General features: G+C 62.2%; 3 protein-coding genes across 13 annotated transcripts in view; 1 reads left to right on the forward strand and 2 right to left on the reverse strand.

The window, feature by feature from the left end:
* Positions 1 to 293: 293 nt before the first annotated feature.
* On the reverse strand, positions 294 to 4,634 carry FASTK (Fas activated serine/threonine kinase). Of its 3 annotated transcripts, none has more exons than XM_068549695.1 (10): positions 4,432 to 4,634; positions 3,210 to 3,632; positions 2,538 to 2,717; positions 2,279 to 2,418; positions 1,574 to 1,787; positions 1,319 to 1,472; positions 1,003 to 1,094; positions 796 to 910; positions 600 to 714; positions 294 to 507 (listed from the first exon to the last, which is right to left on the reverse strand). In XM_068549695.1, exons 1-10 carry the CDS (start codon positions 4,511 to 4,513, stop codon positions 400 to 402), a joined length of 1,623 nt encoding a protein of 540 aa, XP_068405796.1. In that variant the 5' UTR covers positions 4,514 to 4,634; the 3' UTR covers positions 294 to 399. The 3 variants fall into 3 exon arrangements, with proteins under 3 accessions (XP_068405796.1, XP_068405795.1, XP_068405797.1); XM_068549694.1 differs by having other exon boundaries at positions 1,313 to 1,472; positions 4,432 to 4,633; XM_068549696.1 differs by lacking the exon at positions 4,432 to 4,634 and adding an exon at positions 4,174 to 4,374 and having other exon boundaries at positions 1,313 to 1,472.
* A 302-nt stretch (positions 4,635 to 4,936) lies between these two features.
* Positions 4,937 to 7,456, reverse strand: TMUB1 (transmembrane and ubiquitin like domain containing 1). 3 transcript variants are annotated; one of them, XM_068549697.1, is made up of 3 exons: positions 7,340 to 7,456; positions 5,980 to 6,398; positions 4,937 to 5,680 (listed from the first exon to the last, which is right to left on the reverse strand). In XM_068549697.1, exons 2-3 carry the CDS (start codon positions 6,366 to 6,368, stop codon positions 5,341 to 5,343), a joined length of 729 nt encoding a protein of 242 aa, XP_068405798.1. In that variant the 5' UTR covers positions 6,369 to 6,398; positions 7,340 to 7,456; the 3' UTR covers positions 4,937 to 5,340. The 3 variants fall into 3 exon arrangements, with proteins under 3 accessions (XP_068405798.1, XP_068405800.1, XP_068405799.1); XM_068549699.1 differs by lacking the exon at positions 7,340 to 7,456 and adding an exon at positions 7,091 to 7,169; XM_068549698.1 differs by lacking the exon at positions 7,340 to 7,456 and adding an exon at positions 6,752 to 6,889.
* Positions 7,457 to 10,387: 2,931 nt separating this feature from the next.
* The window catches only part of AGAP3 (ArfGAP with GTPase domain, ankyrin repeat and PH domain 3), a 59,554-nt gene continuing 56,915 nt past the window's right edge, over positions 10,388 to 13,026 (forward strand). For all 7 annotated transcript variants that reach the window (XM_068549685.1, XM_068549686.1, XM_068549688.1 and 4 more), the window contains exon 1: positions 10,388 to 10,738. In XM_068549685.1, the coding sequence (XP_068405786.1) occupies positions 10,438 to 10,738 (301 nt within the window). In that variant the 5' untranslated portion in view covers positions 10,388 to 10,437. The remainder of the gene's footprint in view (positions 10,739 to 13,026) is intronic.

Raw genomic sequence — 13,026 nt, forward strand, 5'->3', positions numbered from 1 at the left:
GTCAGCCAGGTATGAATGGAAGAGAGGTGGCGGAATCCAGCCCACTTCGGCCCCCACCTAGCCCCGGCCGTGTGTGTGTGTGTGTGTGTGTGTGTCTGTGTGTGTGTCAGCCAGGTGTGAATGGAAGAGAGGTGGCGGAATCCAGCCCACTTCGGCCCCCACCTATCCCCGGCCGTGTGTGTGTGTGTGTGTGTGTGTGTGTGTGTGTGTGTCTGTGTGTGTGTCAGCCAGGTGTGAATGGAAGAGAGGTGGCGGAATCCAGCCCACTCTGTCCCAGAAACGAGATGTGCAACGGGGAAGGAAAGGGACTTTAATGACAAATCAAAGCAGAAGGAGCCAAAGTGCAAACTGTCCACCCCCCAATGGGGGGCGGGCCATCCTGAACCCGTGTGCACGCCCTCACCCCCCTTCAGGCCCCCAGCGGAGGCCCAGGGCCTGGAGCTTCTGCCTCAGGTAGCTCTTGAGCTGGGGCAGGCCTCTCTGTGACTCCAGTTCCTCGAAGGGTAGCTGCAGGGGGAGAGGGTAGCAGGTTACCCCAGGGCCTGGCCGGCCAGGGGAGGGGCACTAGCTGAGTGTGTGGGCGTGGGGAGGGCTCTCACCGGCAGGAGCTGGTAGCCCATCAGGCCCAGATGCCGCTCCCGCAGGGCCCGTGAGCCCAGCAGCACTCTGCCATCCCGGCAGAAATGCCAGCGTTCCCGCAGCATCAGTACCACCCTGGAGGAGAGAGAAGTAAGTGACTGGCTCAGAGTCGCCATCTACGAAGGCAGGCGAGGCTCTCCCACCCTCTTCCCTTACCTTTGGGCAGGGTCGCGGGTTGTGTAGGGACAGGACCGGGGAGGATACGGTAGAAAGGGGTCCTGGGTTCTCACGGGGAGCACAGCACCAGAGCTGCTGACACAGAGCAGGAAGTCTGCAGGGCATGGAGAGAGAGAGCCGCTGGCCTTCAGCGGAGGCTCCGTGTCCTGGCGAGCCTGGCGAGCCGCTGGCCCACCCGGAGCTCACCTGTGCAGTAGCCTGGAGGCACGGTCAGGTCCTGCCGATACTTCTCCTCCCCCAGCAGCTGGCGCAGCCCCTCGGCTACTATATCCTTGTGACTGAGGGGGAGAGGAACACCGGCATCAGGAAAGCCCCCAAGACACTCGTTCTAGCTCCCTCCCGCCTAGTTCCACGCCCCGGGGTAATGCCTTTGCTGCTCCGCTCTTTCCGACTGCCTAGGGCGCAGCAGCACGCAGAGTACACGGTCCCCCGGGTTTGCCTACCCCGTGCTGCTTGCGGGCCGCTCCCCTCCCGTCCCCAAAGCTGCCCCATCCACCTGTACTTGCAACGGGCACGGTCGGTGATGAGTGGCTGGGGGAAGATGGGCACTTGTTGCCTTCGGGGAAGGCGGGGACCCCGATATCCTGGGAGCTCCAGCTCCACGGCCGTGTCTAGCAGGGAGAGGTAGCGCCGCACAATCAGGGCGTGAGGGGTGCCTGCAGGAAAGCAGGACAAGGCTGACTGGGTTGCAGACCCCCACCCTGCTTCCCCTGCCCACCGGCTCCCCGGGACCCAGCCAGCCCTCCAGTCTGCGCACCACTGATGTGGCTGATGAAACCTGGGGAAAAAACAAAGTGCAGGGCTCGGAAGGGCAGGCACCGCAGCTGGCACAGTGACATCAAGATGTTGACAGTTGCCAGGGGGGCCACCCCTGCTTCCCGAGCCAGGATCCTCTCAAGGCAGGGCATAAACTGCCGTTCCAGAGGCAGGTAGTTCAGTCGCCCAAAGGGCAGGACCAGCTTCTGTACCACCTGTGGGGCAAGAGCAGCCCATCAGCCAGCGTGAAATGGCTCTCCAGTACTCTTTCCAAGCTGAACCTCAGGGAGGCTTGGCCTGCAAGCTTACAGCATCACCGTAAAGGCAGGACAGTCCCTCTACATACACACCAGCAGCGCAACAGCGTGAGCACTGCTTGAGCTCCATGTGATTAGTCTTCAAACAAGCAGAGGAGACGTGGCTGTGGGTTCTGTCCCTGAAGACTCAGCAGAGTGGGATCAACCAAGCTCAGACAGGGGCTAAGAGTGGAGAAGTGCAGACAACCAGGCATACGTGCTGGGGAGCTGGACAAGCCAGCGAGGGCGTGAGCAAAGGTGGAACCCCACGGGAAAGAGCAGAGAGCCTAACTGGGTTGTCTGCTGCAGACAGAAGCAGCCAATCAAGCTGGATGGGGGTTAGGCCCGCCAGGGTGTCTGAGGATGGGATGAGTAGGAGACGAGCGTGGGAAGGAGGGAGGTAATCCCACCTTGCTGTTGAGCTGGGCTTCCTGGGCCACCAGGAAGTGGGCAATGGCTTCCAGAAGCTGGGGCTCCCGCAACCGGTGGCGGGCCAAGTGCTGGGCCAGGAGCACCACCACGTGGGGCGTCAGATCCTCTGGCCTGGCCTCTGCGAAGAACAGCCCGTCACGCCGGACCCTCAGGCCAGCCCTCAACTAGACTCCACCAGACTCCACCTGCCTCCGCCTCAGCTCCCCTCCCCCCGCGAACCTTAACCCCCTCCAGCACCTGCCAGGCTGCGGATCAGGTGCTGCTGTGGATGCCGCTGGACACGGGGGCAGCTCAGAGCAGCTTCCAACCTTAGCCCGCCACGAAGGACAGGCTGCAGAGGGCGAGGCGGCTTCGGAGGGAGGCGGAACCTTTGCTCCTGCTCCAGGGCACACACCAGGGGCCCATCTGATGGGAAGCCTGAGAAGAAGAGGGTCAGAGGAGGCAGTCCCAGCAACAGGGAGTTGCTCTGCTCTGCTCTGCTCCAGTCCTGGAGTTTAGTTAATGAATTCCCAATCCTTCTCATCTGTTTTCTGGGCTGGAAGGTTTGCTACAGAGCACGTGGAAACACTAGGGAAATGTGAGACACCACGTGAACTAAGGTATCAGAACGGTCTGTGGGGAAGGCCTTGTACAAAGGCGGCAAGTGAGTTCTCATCTCTTGCCAGTGGTAACAAACTGCAGGGGCTTCCTAGAGCGCTGTATTAGAAGGGACCTGGGGTGGCACCCTAGCTAAGCTGCAACACCTGCTGCTTGACTCGTGATGTCTGCCATGGATGCAGCAGCAAGTGTGGCGGCGTATGTGCCGTTCCTGGCAAGCCCGAGAGGTGGGTTCTGTCAGCGATCTCGGGTCCTCTGCTGTTTCTCTATTCTTCCGTTAACGCCCACCCACCCCCCAGACACCGTCCTCACCAAGTAAGACTGCAAGGTGCAGACACACGTGGATGGTGTGAATGTCAAAGGAGGGGCAGTTTCGGATGATGAGCTGACTCAAGTCCTGCAGTGTGGCCTGCTCCACAGGAGGGGGTCGTGGCTGAGACCCCAAGAGCTGGCCCAGGCGACGGAGTGCCACAGGGTAGTGGTGGGCGCGCACCTTGGTGGGGTTCTGGCCCAGCCAGCGCAGCAGCTCCCCAGGGCTCCTCGCCTGTTCCAGAAGCCGCTGCAACCCCTGCACAGGGCCTGCATGGGGGGCTCCTCCAGGAGGCCGGTCTCCCCATTTGCTGGGCCCCAGACAGTAGGGCTGTACTGGTGAGAGCAGCAGCAGGCCAGACAGCCGAGCACTGGAGGCCTGGGCAGAGAGCAGGACTCGAAGCATGGAGTTGGGTGATGGAGACCCTGAGGGGTGGCCCAGAAAAGGGGGTGAGGTATTCTCCAATGGTGAGAAAGACCAGCTATCTACTCCTCACCTCGCTCCCCATCCGGTGGAGCCTGGGGTCAGAGCAACCCTGACTCATGTGCACCCTTCTTTGTGACTGCTCTGCTCCTCTTCCCAACCCGCCCCTCTCTGCCTTCTTCCATCCTTTGAAACAGCAATCGTAATCCTTCAGTGTGCTCAGCGTAGGGATATTTACAAAGCAATTCCACATGCATTATCGCCTCTCGTCCTCCTCACAGGCCTATGAGGAGGGAGGCAGGGCTGGCATTACCTCGATTTCACAGGTGGAGAAACCAAGGCCCCGAGAGGCGAGGGGGTTACGTTAAGCCCGAGGTCACGAATCTGGTTAGTGGTCGCGCCCAGCCTGGAGCCCAGCTCGCCGCGACGATACGCCCTCCCGACCACCTCCCCCTCCCGCAGGAGGCGGCGGCGGCACGGAGGGTGGAGCGCGGGCTCCGCAGCCGGACGGTCCTGGCTCCCATGCTGGGTGCTCCCACTTACCAGCTGCGTGACCTTGGACAAGTGGCTTCGTCTCTCTGCCCAAGCCTCCTCGCCCGTGAAACGAGAACGCAGGGCCCACCTTGGAGGGCGCCCGTGGAGCCCGAGGGCGCAGCTCTGCCAGGGCGCGGAGTCGGCGGTGTCAGGGCCCCCCCCCCGCAACGCCCACCCGGCCCGGGGATGCCAGGAGACCGTGGGCACGGTCGCCAACACCAACTCCCGCCGCCCTCCCGCGGCCCGCCCCGCAGGCACCACCCCTACATGGCTCCCCAGGCCCCGCGCAGATCGCTCCCTCAGTCGGTCTCGGGGCCCGGGGGCCGAGCTCCCCCCGCGGCCTCCTCATCGGGGGGCCACCGAGTCCGCCATCTTCCCAGCAGCCCCCGGATCGCCGCCCAGACGCCAACCGCGGCACAGTCCTCGGCCAGCAAAGACGTGGCTCCCGTCAGTCCCCGCGCGCCAGGTCGCCGCGCGCCCCGCCCCCTGCTTCCGGGAAGCTGCGCGCGCGGCGATGGGGCGGGGGCGGGGCCGGGGCGGGGCCAAAGGGCCAGCGGCTGAGGCTGGGATGAAAAGGTGTCGGGGAGTCAGCGCCCGGGCTGGGCAGGTTGGGCAGAGCGAAGTGCCCGGTCGGCGCCCTTCATGCCTTCTCTCCCAGTGGGCAAGAGCTCCCCGGCCCCCCGGCCCGCACACGCAGACACACACCAAGGGTGAAAACTTCACAGTTATTTAATCTGCACATGTTCCAGAGAACCCCCTCCACCCCTCCCAGCTCCCCTTCTCCAGCCCCTCACAGTCTTTGAGTCCCTAAATCAGCCCAAGGAGCTGTCAGGGACTAGAGGTGGCTGGATTCTCAGGCAGAACACTAAGAAGGGCCCAGGGGCGTGGCCCGGCTCTGCCCAGGGCCAAGGCAGCGACAGCAGCTGTCTGACCCGGAGGAGCCGACTGTTAGTGGGTGCTGAGGGCCAGCTGCCCCGGGGGGCGGCCCAGAGCCGTGGAGGTCACAAGGAGGGGCCTCCGCTGGCCCCTGGAGTGCTCTGCGGCGCAGGGCTGGGCTCCAGGGTAGTGGGAAGAGGCAGGTCGGAGAGGCAGGCCTGGGCAGACAGCAACTCCCACCGTGTCGTGGGGAGCAAGGTCCGGAGGGGCCAGCAACACTGCCAAGAGCCCGTGGAGGCACTACGGGCGGTACATGGCAAAGGCCAGGAGGCTGAGGAGCAGGGTGAAGCCGGCCAGCCCCAGAGTGGCGGTCAGGGGAAAGAAGGGCCGGTACTGGATCTGGCAGTACCAGAGCAGCAGCAGCAGCAGCAGCAGCAGGCTGCCTACTGCCAGCCCGGAGGGGCCTGGCTCTGACCCCGGCGGGCACGGTGGCTGTGAGGGACCCACCCGAGTGGACACGTGGCAGTGGAGAACACAGTTGGGAGGGAGGCGAAGGCTGCCCAGGGTCTGGGTGTCGTCTCCTAACAGTTGCCCTTGGTAGATGAGTCGCACGTGCTGTTCCCGGCCAGGAAATTGGGTCCTGAGGAGAGAGGGACCTGGGTAATAGAGCAGGTCTCAGAGGCAATCCTGGCCCCTTGCCCGGAATAACTCTCCCACCCTCACCTCTGTCCTCCGCCTACCACCCAAGTCAGGGCCTCCAAGGTGGCCCCTCCTGCTTCAGGGGAACAATACGGTGTGTGATTTGGGGGCCTCAGTTCCCTCATCTGTAAACGGAGGGATAAGTCTCAGATATTGATATCCTCAGTGGCCCTTCTAGGTCTGTGATCATTCCCACCCCACTCTTTAGCACTTTATTCCTGTCCTCTCTTCCCAGCTTACCTTTTCAGGGAGCCAATGGTGTCATGGGGCCAGGCCCTGGCCACCTGCTCTGAATCGTTGAGGAATTTCAGCCGAAGTACTAGGGGCTCCTGGGGGGAGTCTGGAGGTGGCGGTGTTGCTGGGAGCCCCACGCCAGGTTCTGGCTGTGCAGCCTGACCTCTGTGTCTCAGGCTGGGGGTCTCAGCTCCTGGGGCCTCCCCCCTGATGCTGTCGGTGACCGCCATGGCTTCACTGGGCTGTGTCGGTGTTGGGGTCCCTGACGGCTGGGGCAGTGGATCAGCACCCTCGGCAGTGTGTGTTGAGACCCAGGCGAGAGCCAGCACCAGAAGGCAGGCAAGCACCGCAAAAAGGATGGTCACCTCATCACCCACCCCTTCGATCAGGGCCATGGCACCTGCCTTGCCCGCTGCGCTACCGAGCTGGAGAGGCACAAAGAACCCATGAGGGGCTGGCTCACCCGCCAAGAACCCTCTGAACTTCGGGGGGGCTCCTGACTCCACCCCACCACAACTCTCCCACAGTCCTCATACCTCTGCCCGCATACCCGAGCCCCACCGTGGGACACGGACCGCTCTGACACCCAGTTACCCCAAACTTGCCCCACGTACCCCTTCCCATCACCAAATCCCAAGTCCTAATTTTTTGTAACCTGAGATCAGGTCTTCAACCAGCTGCCCAATTCACCCAAACCCTATTCCGAGGTCAGGGCCTTGACCTTCTAAGCAACTCTCCCCTAAATTCAACCTCCACCAAACTTCACCCCAAAGCTTACCTATTCTTTCAGTCTAGGTCATCCCAAAGTTCATCTACTCCTTCGTCTACTTCACCCAAAGCTTATCTACTCTTCCGTCGCTAAAGTTTCTCCAAGGGGGTCGCTAAAGTTTCTCCAAGGGGGAAGAAACACACACACACACACACACACACACACACACACACACACCCGCCCCCCCCCGCCCGGTTACCATTTACCCAAACCCCGACCCGCGGCACGGGACCGCTTCCCAAGGCTTCCCCACGCCAAACGTCAAACTGCGCCCTTTAGCAAACTGGAACCTCCGAGAGTTGCCACCCCCCACCCAACTCGGCCCCTCCTGGTGTCCTCAAACCCCACCCCGAGGCGGCCCGACCCCGCGCCTCCTCTGGAAGCCTCTCCAAACTCAGCCTGCTGCAGGACCCCAGATCTCGGCCGGGAATCCGAGACTTCGCCCTCCCCACCCTGATCCTCTATCACCCCTCCCATCTTCCCGCCCCCCACACCCACCCCCGAGTGGCGGGAGGGCGAGGGCGATCCCGGGGCGGGGCGAGCGGGGGCCAGCTGAGGTGGCGGCGGGGTGGGTACGGTCAAGGCGCAGGGACTCACCGCCTGGCTCCATAGCGGACCCTTGGGTACTTCCGGGCGGGAGGTGGCGAGGTCGCAGACACCTGAAGGCACCCCCGCCTTCCCTGCTGCCACTGCCGCTACCGCTGCGCCGCCGCCGCAGCCCGGCGCATTGTGGGTCTTGTAGTCCGGCGCGGTGAGCAGTCCCCGCCCTCCGCCCTGCGGACCCACGTGCGGGGCTCGGCTGCCTGGTCTCAGTGCCCGCAAATCGCTGAGGGGCTGGTGGGGGCGTGTTTGGGGGTTGTGCTAGCCCGCAGAGGTTTGGGCGGCAGCAACATCCTCCCCTCCCCCTCGGGAGCGAGGGCATGTATCACTCCAGAAACCAACGTCAGCTGGAGCGTGTCAGAGCACCGGTGTTTCGAGATGCAGCCTTTGGGGAGCTCAGGTGGTCCCTACCCCGGCCTACTCTTACGTCAGAGTGGACGCCGGAAGGCGTCCTGGACCCTCCAAATTGACTCTTCAGCCCAGAGCCCAGTATCCATGGGCTGCCCCACCAGGCTGGCTGAGGATATCCATCTTAAGGAATGGCCACCGCGGCTTGGGCTGCCTTATTTACCTGGTCCCCTTCTCCACTTTGCCCCTGTAAGACTGTGCAAGAAGCATGGACTTTGGAACCTGGCACAAATGCTGATCCCTTATCCCGTGCTTATCAACTATATGACCTTGTGTGCGTTATTGAATCTCTTTGAACCTAAATTTCTTCGTTCTTAAAACATACCTCGTAAGACGATTGTAAGGAAAAAATTAGGTGTTTTATTAAACAAGTGTGAAAACTATGTAGGGGATCTGTCACACAGTAGATATCTGTTCACTTGGTATTAGAACACTTCCTCCACCCAAATCTGGGCTCAGAAATTAGGTCCTTAGAGTATTGCTGTACAGGGAACGTTGAGCCTCAGCCTGGCCCAGGCCAGTTAATTTCCATGGGTTTTCCCTCCTTCCTCTGGGCTCCTATAGCCACAGAGAGGCACAGAGATCTTACATCCTAGATTGTATAGACCAGTCTTGATTAAAAGTAATGCACCCTAGTGTTCTAATAGCAAATGCTTACTTGTGGGAGCAAGCACTCCAAATGTTGCCTTGGGACAGTCAGTTTAGATTTATAACATACAGAACTAACTTATTTCCAGTTCCTTCCTTCCCACTTATTCATTTATTCTAGAAATATTTTTTAAATGTACACTATGTGCTGGGCACTGGGTGAGATGCTGAGAGTACAGTGAATCAGACTCTATCCCTGCCCTCATGTGGCTCATATACTAATAAAGGAGACAAGTAGCCCACCAGTGCTAAAACAGGTATGTGCTGGCTGCCGGGGCAACATTTTTGAGGGACTCTTTACCCTCAACAGCTCTACTGGGAGGTACCTGGTGCAACTTCTTGCTGTCAATTCTAATTAAGCTTCTAAAAGATATGTTAGATATTGCTCTTAGATTTACAGAACATAGGGTAGGTGATTTGTTCAACTACTATATTTTGCAGATGAAGCCCAGAGAGGGTGCAAGACATTCTTAAGGTCAAGCAGGTAGGTAGAACCCACATCCCTCAGGAGCTTGGGAGGCCCCTGGTGTTGATTAGCTCGCACCAGCTTCTTTGGAAGGTACAAGAAACTTAGGAATGGTGACTTGGTTGGTACTGGGGTAGAGTTGTGTAGGTAGCTGAACGGTGGGCAACTTTTTGCTGGGAAAAGACCCAGCTTGGCCTGGGGAGTGGAAGGATATGTAAAAAGGATGACTGTGCCAGAGGACATCGGGCTGGCAGGCTGATTGGCTGGGACCAGTGCTCTGCAAATGCCACCTCTTAGGGGGTTTAGGAAAGTTGGGGGGGGGGTGGCTAACACAACTGCATACAGCTTAAGCAATGGGGATGCAGAGGAACTAGGACGTTGAGGGAACTCCCTGGCCCCAGGAGTGGACAGGAACACAGTATAGACAAGGCAGAGAGGACAAAGAAAATTGAGACAGTCATGTGGACTCCGGTGAGTGTCTTGAATGGGGTGAGTGGGAAAGAAGGCATAATATTTGATTCCTTTCTCTTCTTCCTTCCCCCTTTCAGTGGGGTCCAGCTGTGTTCACTGGTCCTCTCCCAGTCCGGCAGTGGGCGTCTTTTAGGAGAGGCTGGAAGATGAGAGTGGGGACGTTGTTGTTTAAAGTGTCATTTCCAAGGGCCCCGCAGATGAAGCTCTCCTCAGGAAGAACTGGAAATAGAATCCGGCAATCCAGATTTCCAGCCTATGTGCTGCAGCCGGCAATGGAGAGTCCAGGCAGGGCCTGAGAGAGAACCCTGGGTCGGCGTGGTCTCTAGGGTTGACCTCAGGGCCCTGGGACAGGGGAGCCTGTGCCGCACTGAAGGCAGGGCGATGTAAGGGAGGCGCAACTGGGCCTGGCCTGGCAACCCTCCTCGGCCAATCAGCCGCGTTCATCAGTACCCTCGGGCGCAGGGCACTGTGCGGGCACTGCCCAGAGATCGGACACCCCACCCAGACCAGCGCAAGGAGGCGAAAGCGACAGCCGGGGCCGGGAGGGGGGCAGGGCAGCTGTCCTCTCGAAGCGAGTGGCCCTCGCGGCGGGTGTAGGTGGGGGCTGGAGAAGAGGCGGAAGGGCCGAAGCTGGGTGGGAGGGGCCCGGCCGCTGGGGCTGGAGCGCGCGGCTCGGGGGTGGAGGCTGCAGAGCCAGCGAGCGAGCGAGGGGCGGGGGCGCTGGGGCCCGCGCGCAGGAGAGGCGGGGGCGGGGGCGGCGGGGAGGGGGGCTCGGGCTGCGTGTGCCGGAGCCGGCGGGGGCGGCGGTGCGTGCGCATGACGCGGGGGGAGGGCCCGGGCCGCGCGCTCCCGGTCCCGTTGTTGTTGCCGCTGGAGGCTGCTCCCAGGCAGCGGGATCGCGGCGCCGGGAAGCGCCCGGCAGCGGTGGCCACAGCGTGCGCGGCGGCGCCTCCCGGCCTTGGCCCCCGGCCCCCGGCCCCATGCACTAGCCCCGCGCCGCCGGCTCCGTAGTCCCGACCCCGCGAGCCCGCCCGCCCGCCGCCGCCGCCGCGCCGCCCAGGGACCCGGCCGGGCCCGCCTCGGGCCCCGCGGCTCCGGAGCCATGAACTTCCAGGCGGGCGGGGGGCAGAGCCCGCAGCAGCAGCCGAGCCTGGCGGCGCCGGGGGGCGGCGGTCAGTTCGGCGGCGCAGGGCCGGGGGCCGGGGGCGGCGGCGGCCCCTCGCAGCAGCTGGCCGGCGGGCCTCCCCAGCAGTTCGCGCTCTCCAACTCGGCGGCCATCCGGGCCGAGATCCAGCGCTTCGAGTCCGTGCATCCCAATATCTACGCCATCTACGACCTGATCGAGCGCATCGAGGACCTGGCGCTGCAGAACCAGATCCGGGAGCACGTCATTTCCATCGAGGGTGAGCTGAGCCGGGGGCTGCGGGAGCTGGGGCGCGGTGGCCTCTCCGGCGCCGGCCGGGGGCTTTGCTGGCCCGTTCCGGCCACGCTGTCGCCGTTGGGGGTCCTCTCGCGCCTGAGGTCGGGGCCACGCGGTTTGCTGATCGCTGGCGCTGCATAGCCGGCGGCCAGGCTTCACCATTTCTCGTCCGGGGACACTTTGGGGCTGGGGGCAGGTCCCGTGCCAGGGGACAGCTTTTCTGATCTTAATGCTCCAGGGCGTGAGGATGGTGTCGCTCCGGGGACGGGTGCGCTCGGAGCCGCAGAGGTTCCGGGGTCCAGGGGCCAGGTCTGGTCAGGCATGGCCGGGGAGGGTGGGCGCGGCGGAGGGCCTCGGCGGGCCGGGAGGTGGGGCCGCTGCCGGAGAGGCGTCTCAGCCGCTGTCCCGGCCCTGCCCGCGGTGGAGCGGTGGATCGGAGCCTCCCGTTAGTGGATGGCAGCATTCCCGGGCCCAGCGCCCGCGGGCCCCGGAGGGTGGCGCTCGCCGAGGCTCGCTCTTCCGACGCACACCCTCCACGCTGCCGCGGCCCGGCGGGCGCGGGCCAGGCCTGGCGCGGGGCTTGGGCGCCGGGGCCGCGTGGGAAGCCCCGGCCGGGCCAGTGGCGCCTTCGCTGGGTCCCCCGCGCGCCGGACACCCGCCGCTGCTCTCCAGGGAGCCACTCGAGAAGCGGGCTCGGGGCTGGTGGGCGCTGACCGACCTCCAGGGACACAGCGCCAGGCGTCGGGGACTAGAACGCCGGGCCACTGAGCTGCCCAGCGCTCCTTTCTCTAGGCTCTCGGGCCCTGGACCTCGGCTACTGAGGGGCAGAGGAAGTGGGTGCACGCCGCTGGCAGATGTACCACGACCCCGGGTGTGGTGGGGACGGGCAGCACCTGCAGGCACCCCAGCGGCGTGGTGACCTTTGAACGCATGTGGGGCAGATGGGCCTGGGCCTGGGCCATCTGCTTCCTCCTCCGGCTCCATTTGCAGGGGGACGCCCACCAGCAGGTGGTGGGTTCGGAAATGCAGGCAGAGTGCAAGGCCTTTCGCTGATGACTTGGAGTTGTGGGCAGGGCCCTGTCTAGTACTTGGGCCTCACAGTTAGGGCCGCACTCCCATCTTTCTCTCATTGTGTGAGGCTCTTGGCGGGGGGGTCCTTCACCTGAGCACCCCGTTTCTGCTTTCAGAGGTCCCCATGGCTGAGGAAGGCATAGTTGGTCTTTTGGGGGTAGGGGACCCCATTTAGAGCTGGGGTCCTGCTCTTGTAGCATTCCCGTCTGCCTTCTTTCTGTCCTTTTCTCAGCTCTCTCGCATCGCATCTCTTTCCTCTCAAGGCTGAGTTCACTGTGAACTAATTAGGTGACAGAAAAAAACTCATTAGCATGGATCTGAGTAAATGGCCTGAATCATCAGTGTGGCTGGGGACCAGGAGATGGCATTTGTGTGAGCCAGGGGCCCCAAAGAGAGGAGATGACCAATATTTCCTCCTAGATCTGAAGGGGTGGGGGGGGGGGTGAGAAATGCCATTCCCTGCAGCTTCCCTGTTTCCCCGGAGGAAGTAAGTTCCTGATCAGCACCAAGATGCCTCCCCCACCCCTCACAGCCCCTTTTGGAGGGGGTGGGACAGCCCCAGGAGGGGTGAAGAATGGCATCCAGAGCAGGGAGAGGCAGGACTGGGCTAGATTCCACATCTGACTCCCGCTTCCTTAACAGTACCCCCGCCCCACCCCGAGCTCAGGAGGTCTCTGGCCCGGCATCTTCTGTGATGTGAAGGCCGGAGTTCCTGGGACACACTTGGGTTTTCACCCCCATCTTGAATCCAACATGATAGGCGGAATTTCCCCTCTTAGATCCCTCCCCCGTGACCAACTTCCCCATTGCGGTTTGGAAGTACCCCACATTCTGTCTGCTTAGCCTGGAAGCTTGGTATCACCATTGCGGATCCTGGGACCCAATGTTTCATTGTCACCAGGGCCCAGCTGCTCCTCACACATCCGTTCCCAGCTCTCCTGGTCCCTACTTCCCTGCTCTTTCTTGGCAAGGCCTCCCACCTCTTTCTTCCTTCTCCCCTTTTTCTTCCCAGCCTCTCTCTTGGAACCCATCTTTACTACCCACCGCACCCTTGCTTTCCCACTCCTGTCGCCCCAGCTTTTCTGCTGTAGGCAGGCATCAAAAAAAAAAAAAAAAAAACACCCCAGAAAACTCCTTCTCCAATTTCTGCCGTATATCCTTCCTCTCCCCATCTGCCAAACCATATTGCCGCTGTCCTGC

This window comes from Eschrichtius robustus, chromosome 8 (assembly GCF_028021215.1).
Source record: "Eschrichtius robustus isolate mEscRob2 chromosome 8, mEscRob2.pri, whole genome shotgun sequence".
NCBI lineage: Eukaryota > Metazoa > Chordata > Mammalia > Artiodactyla > Eschrichtiidae > Eschrichtius > Eschrichtius robustus.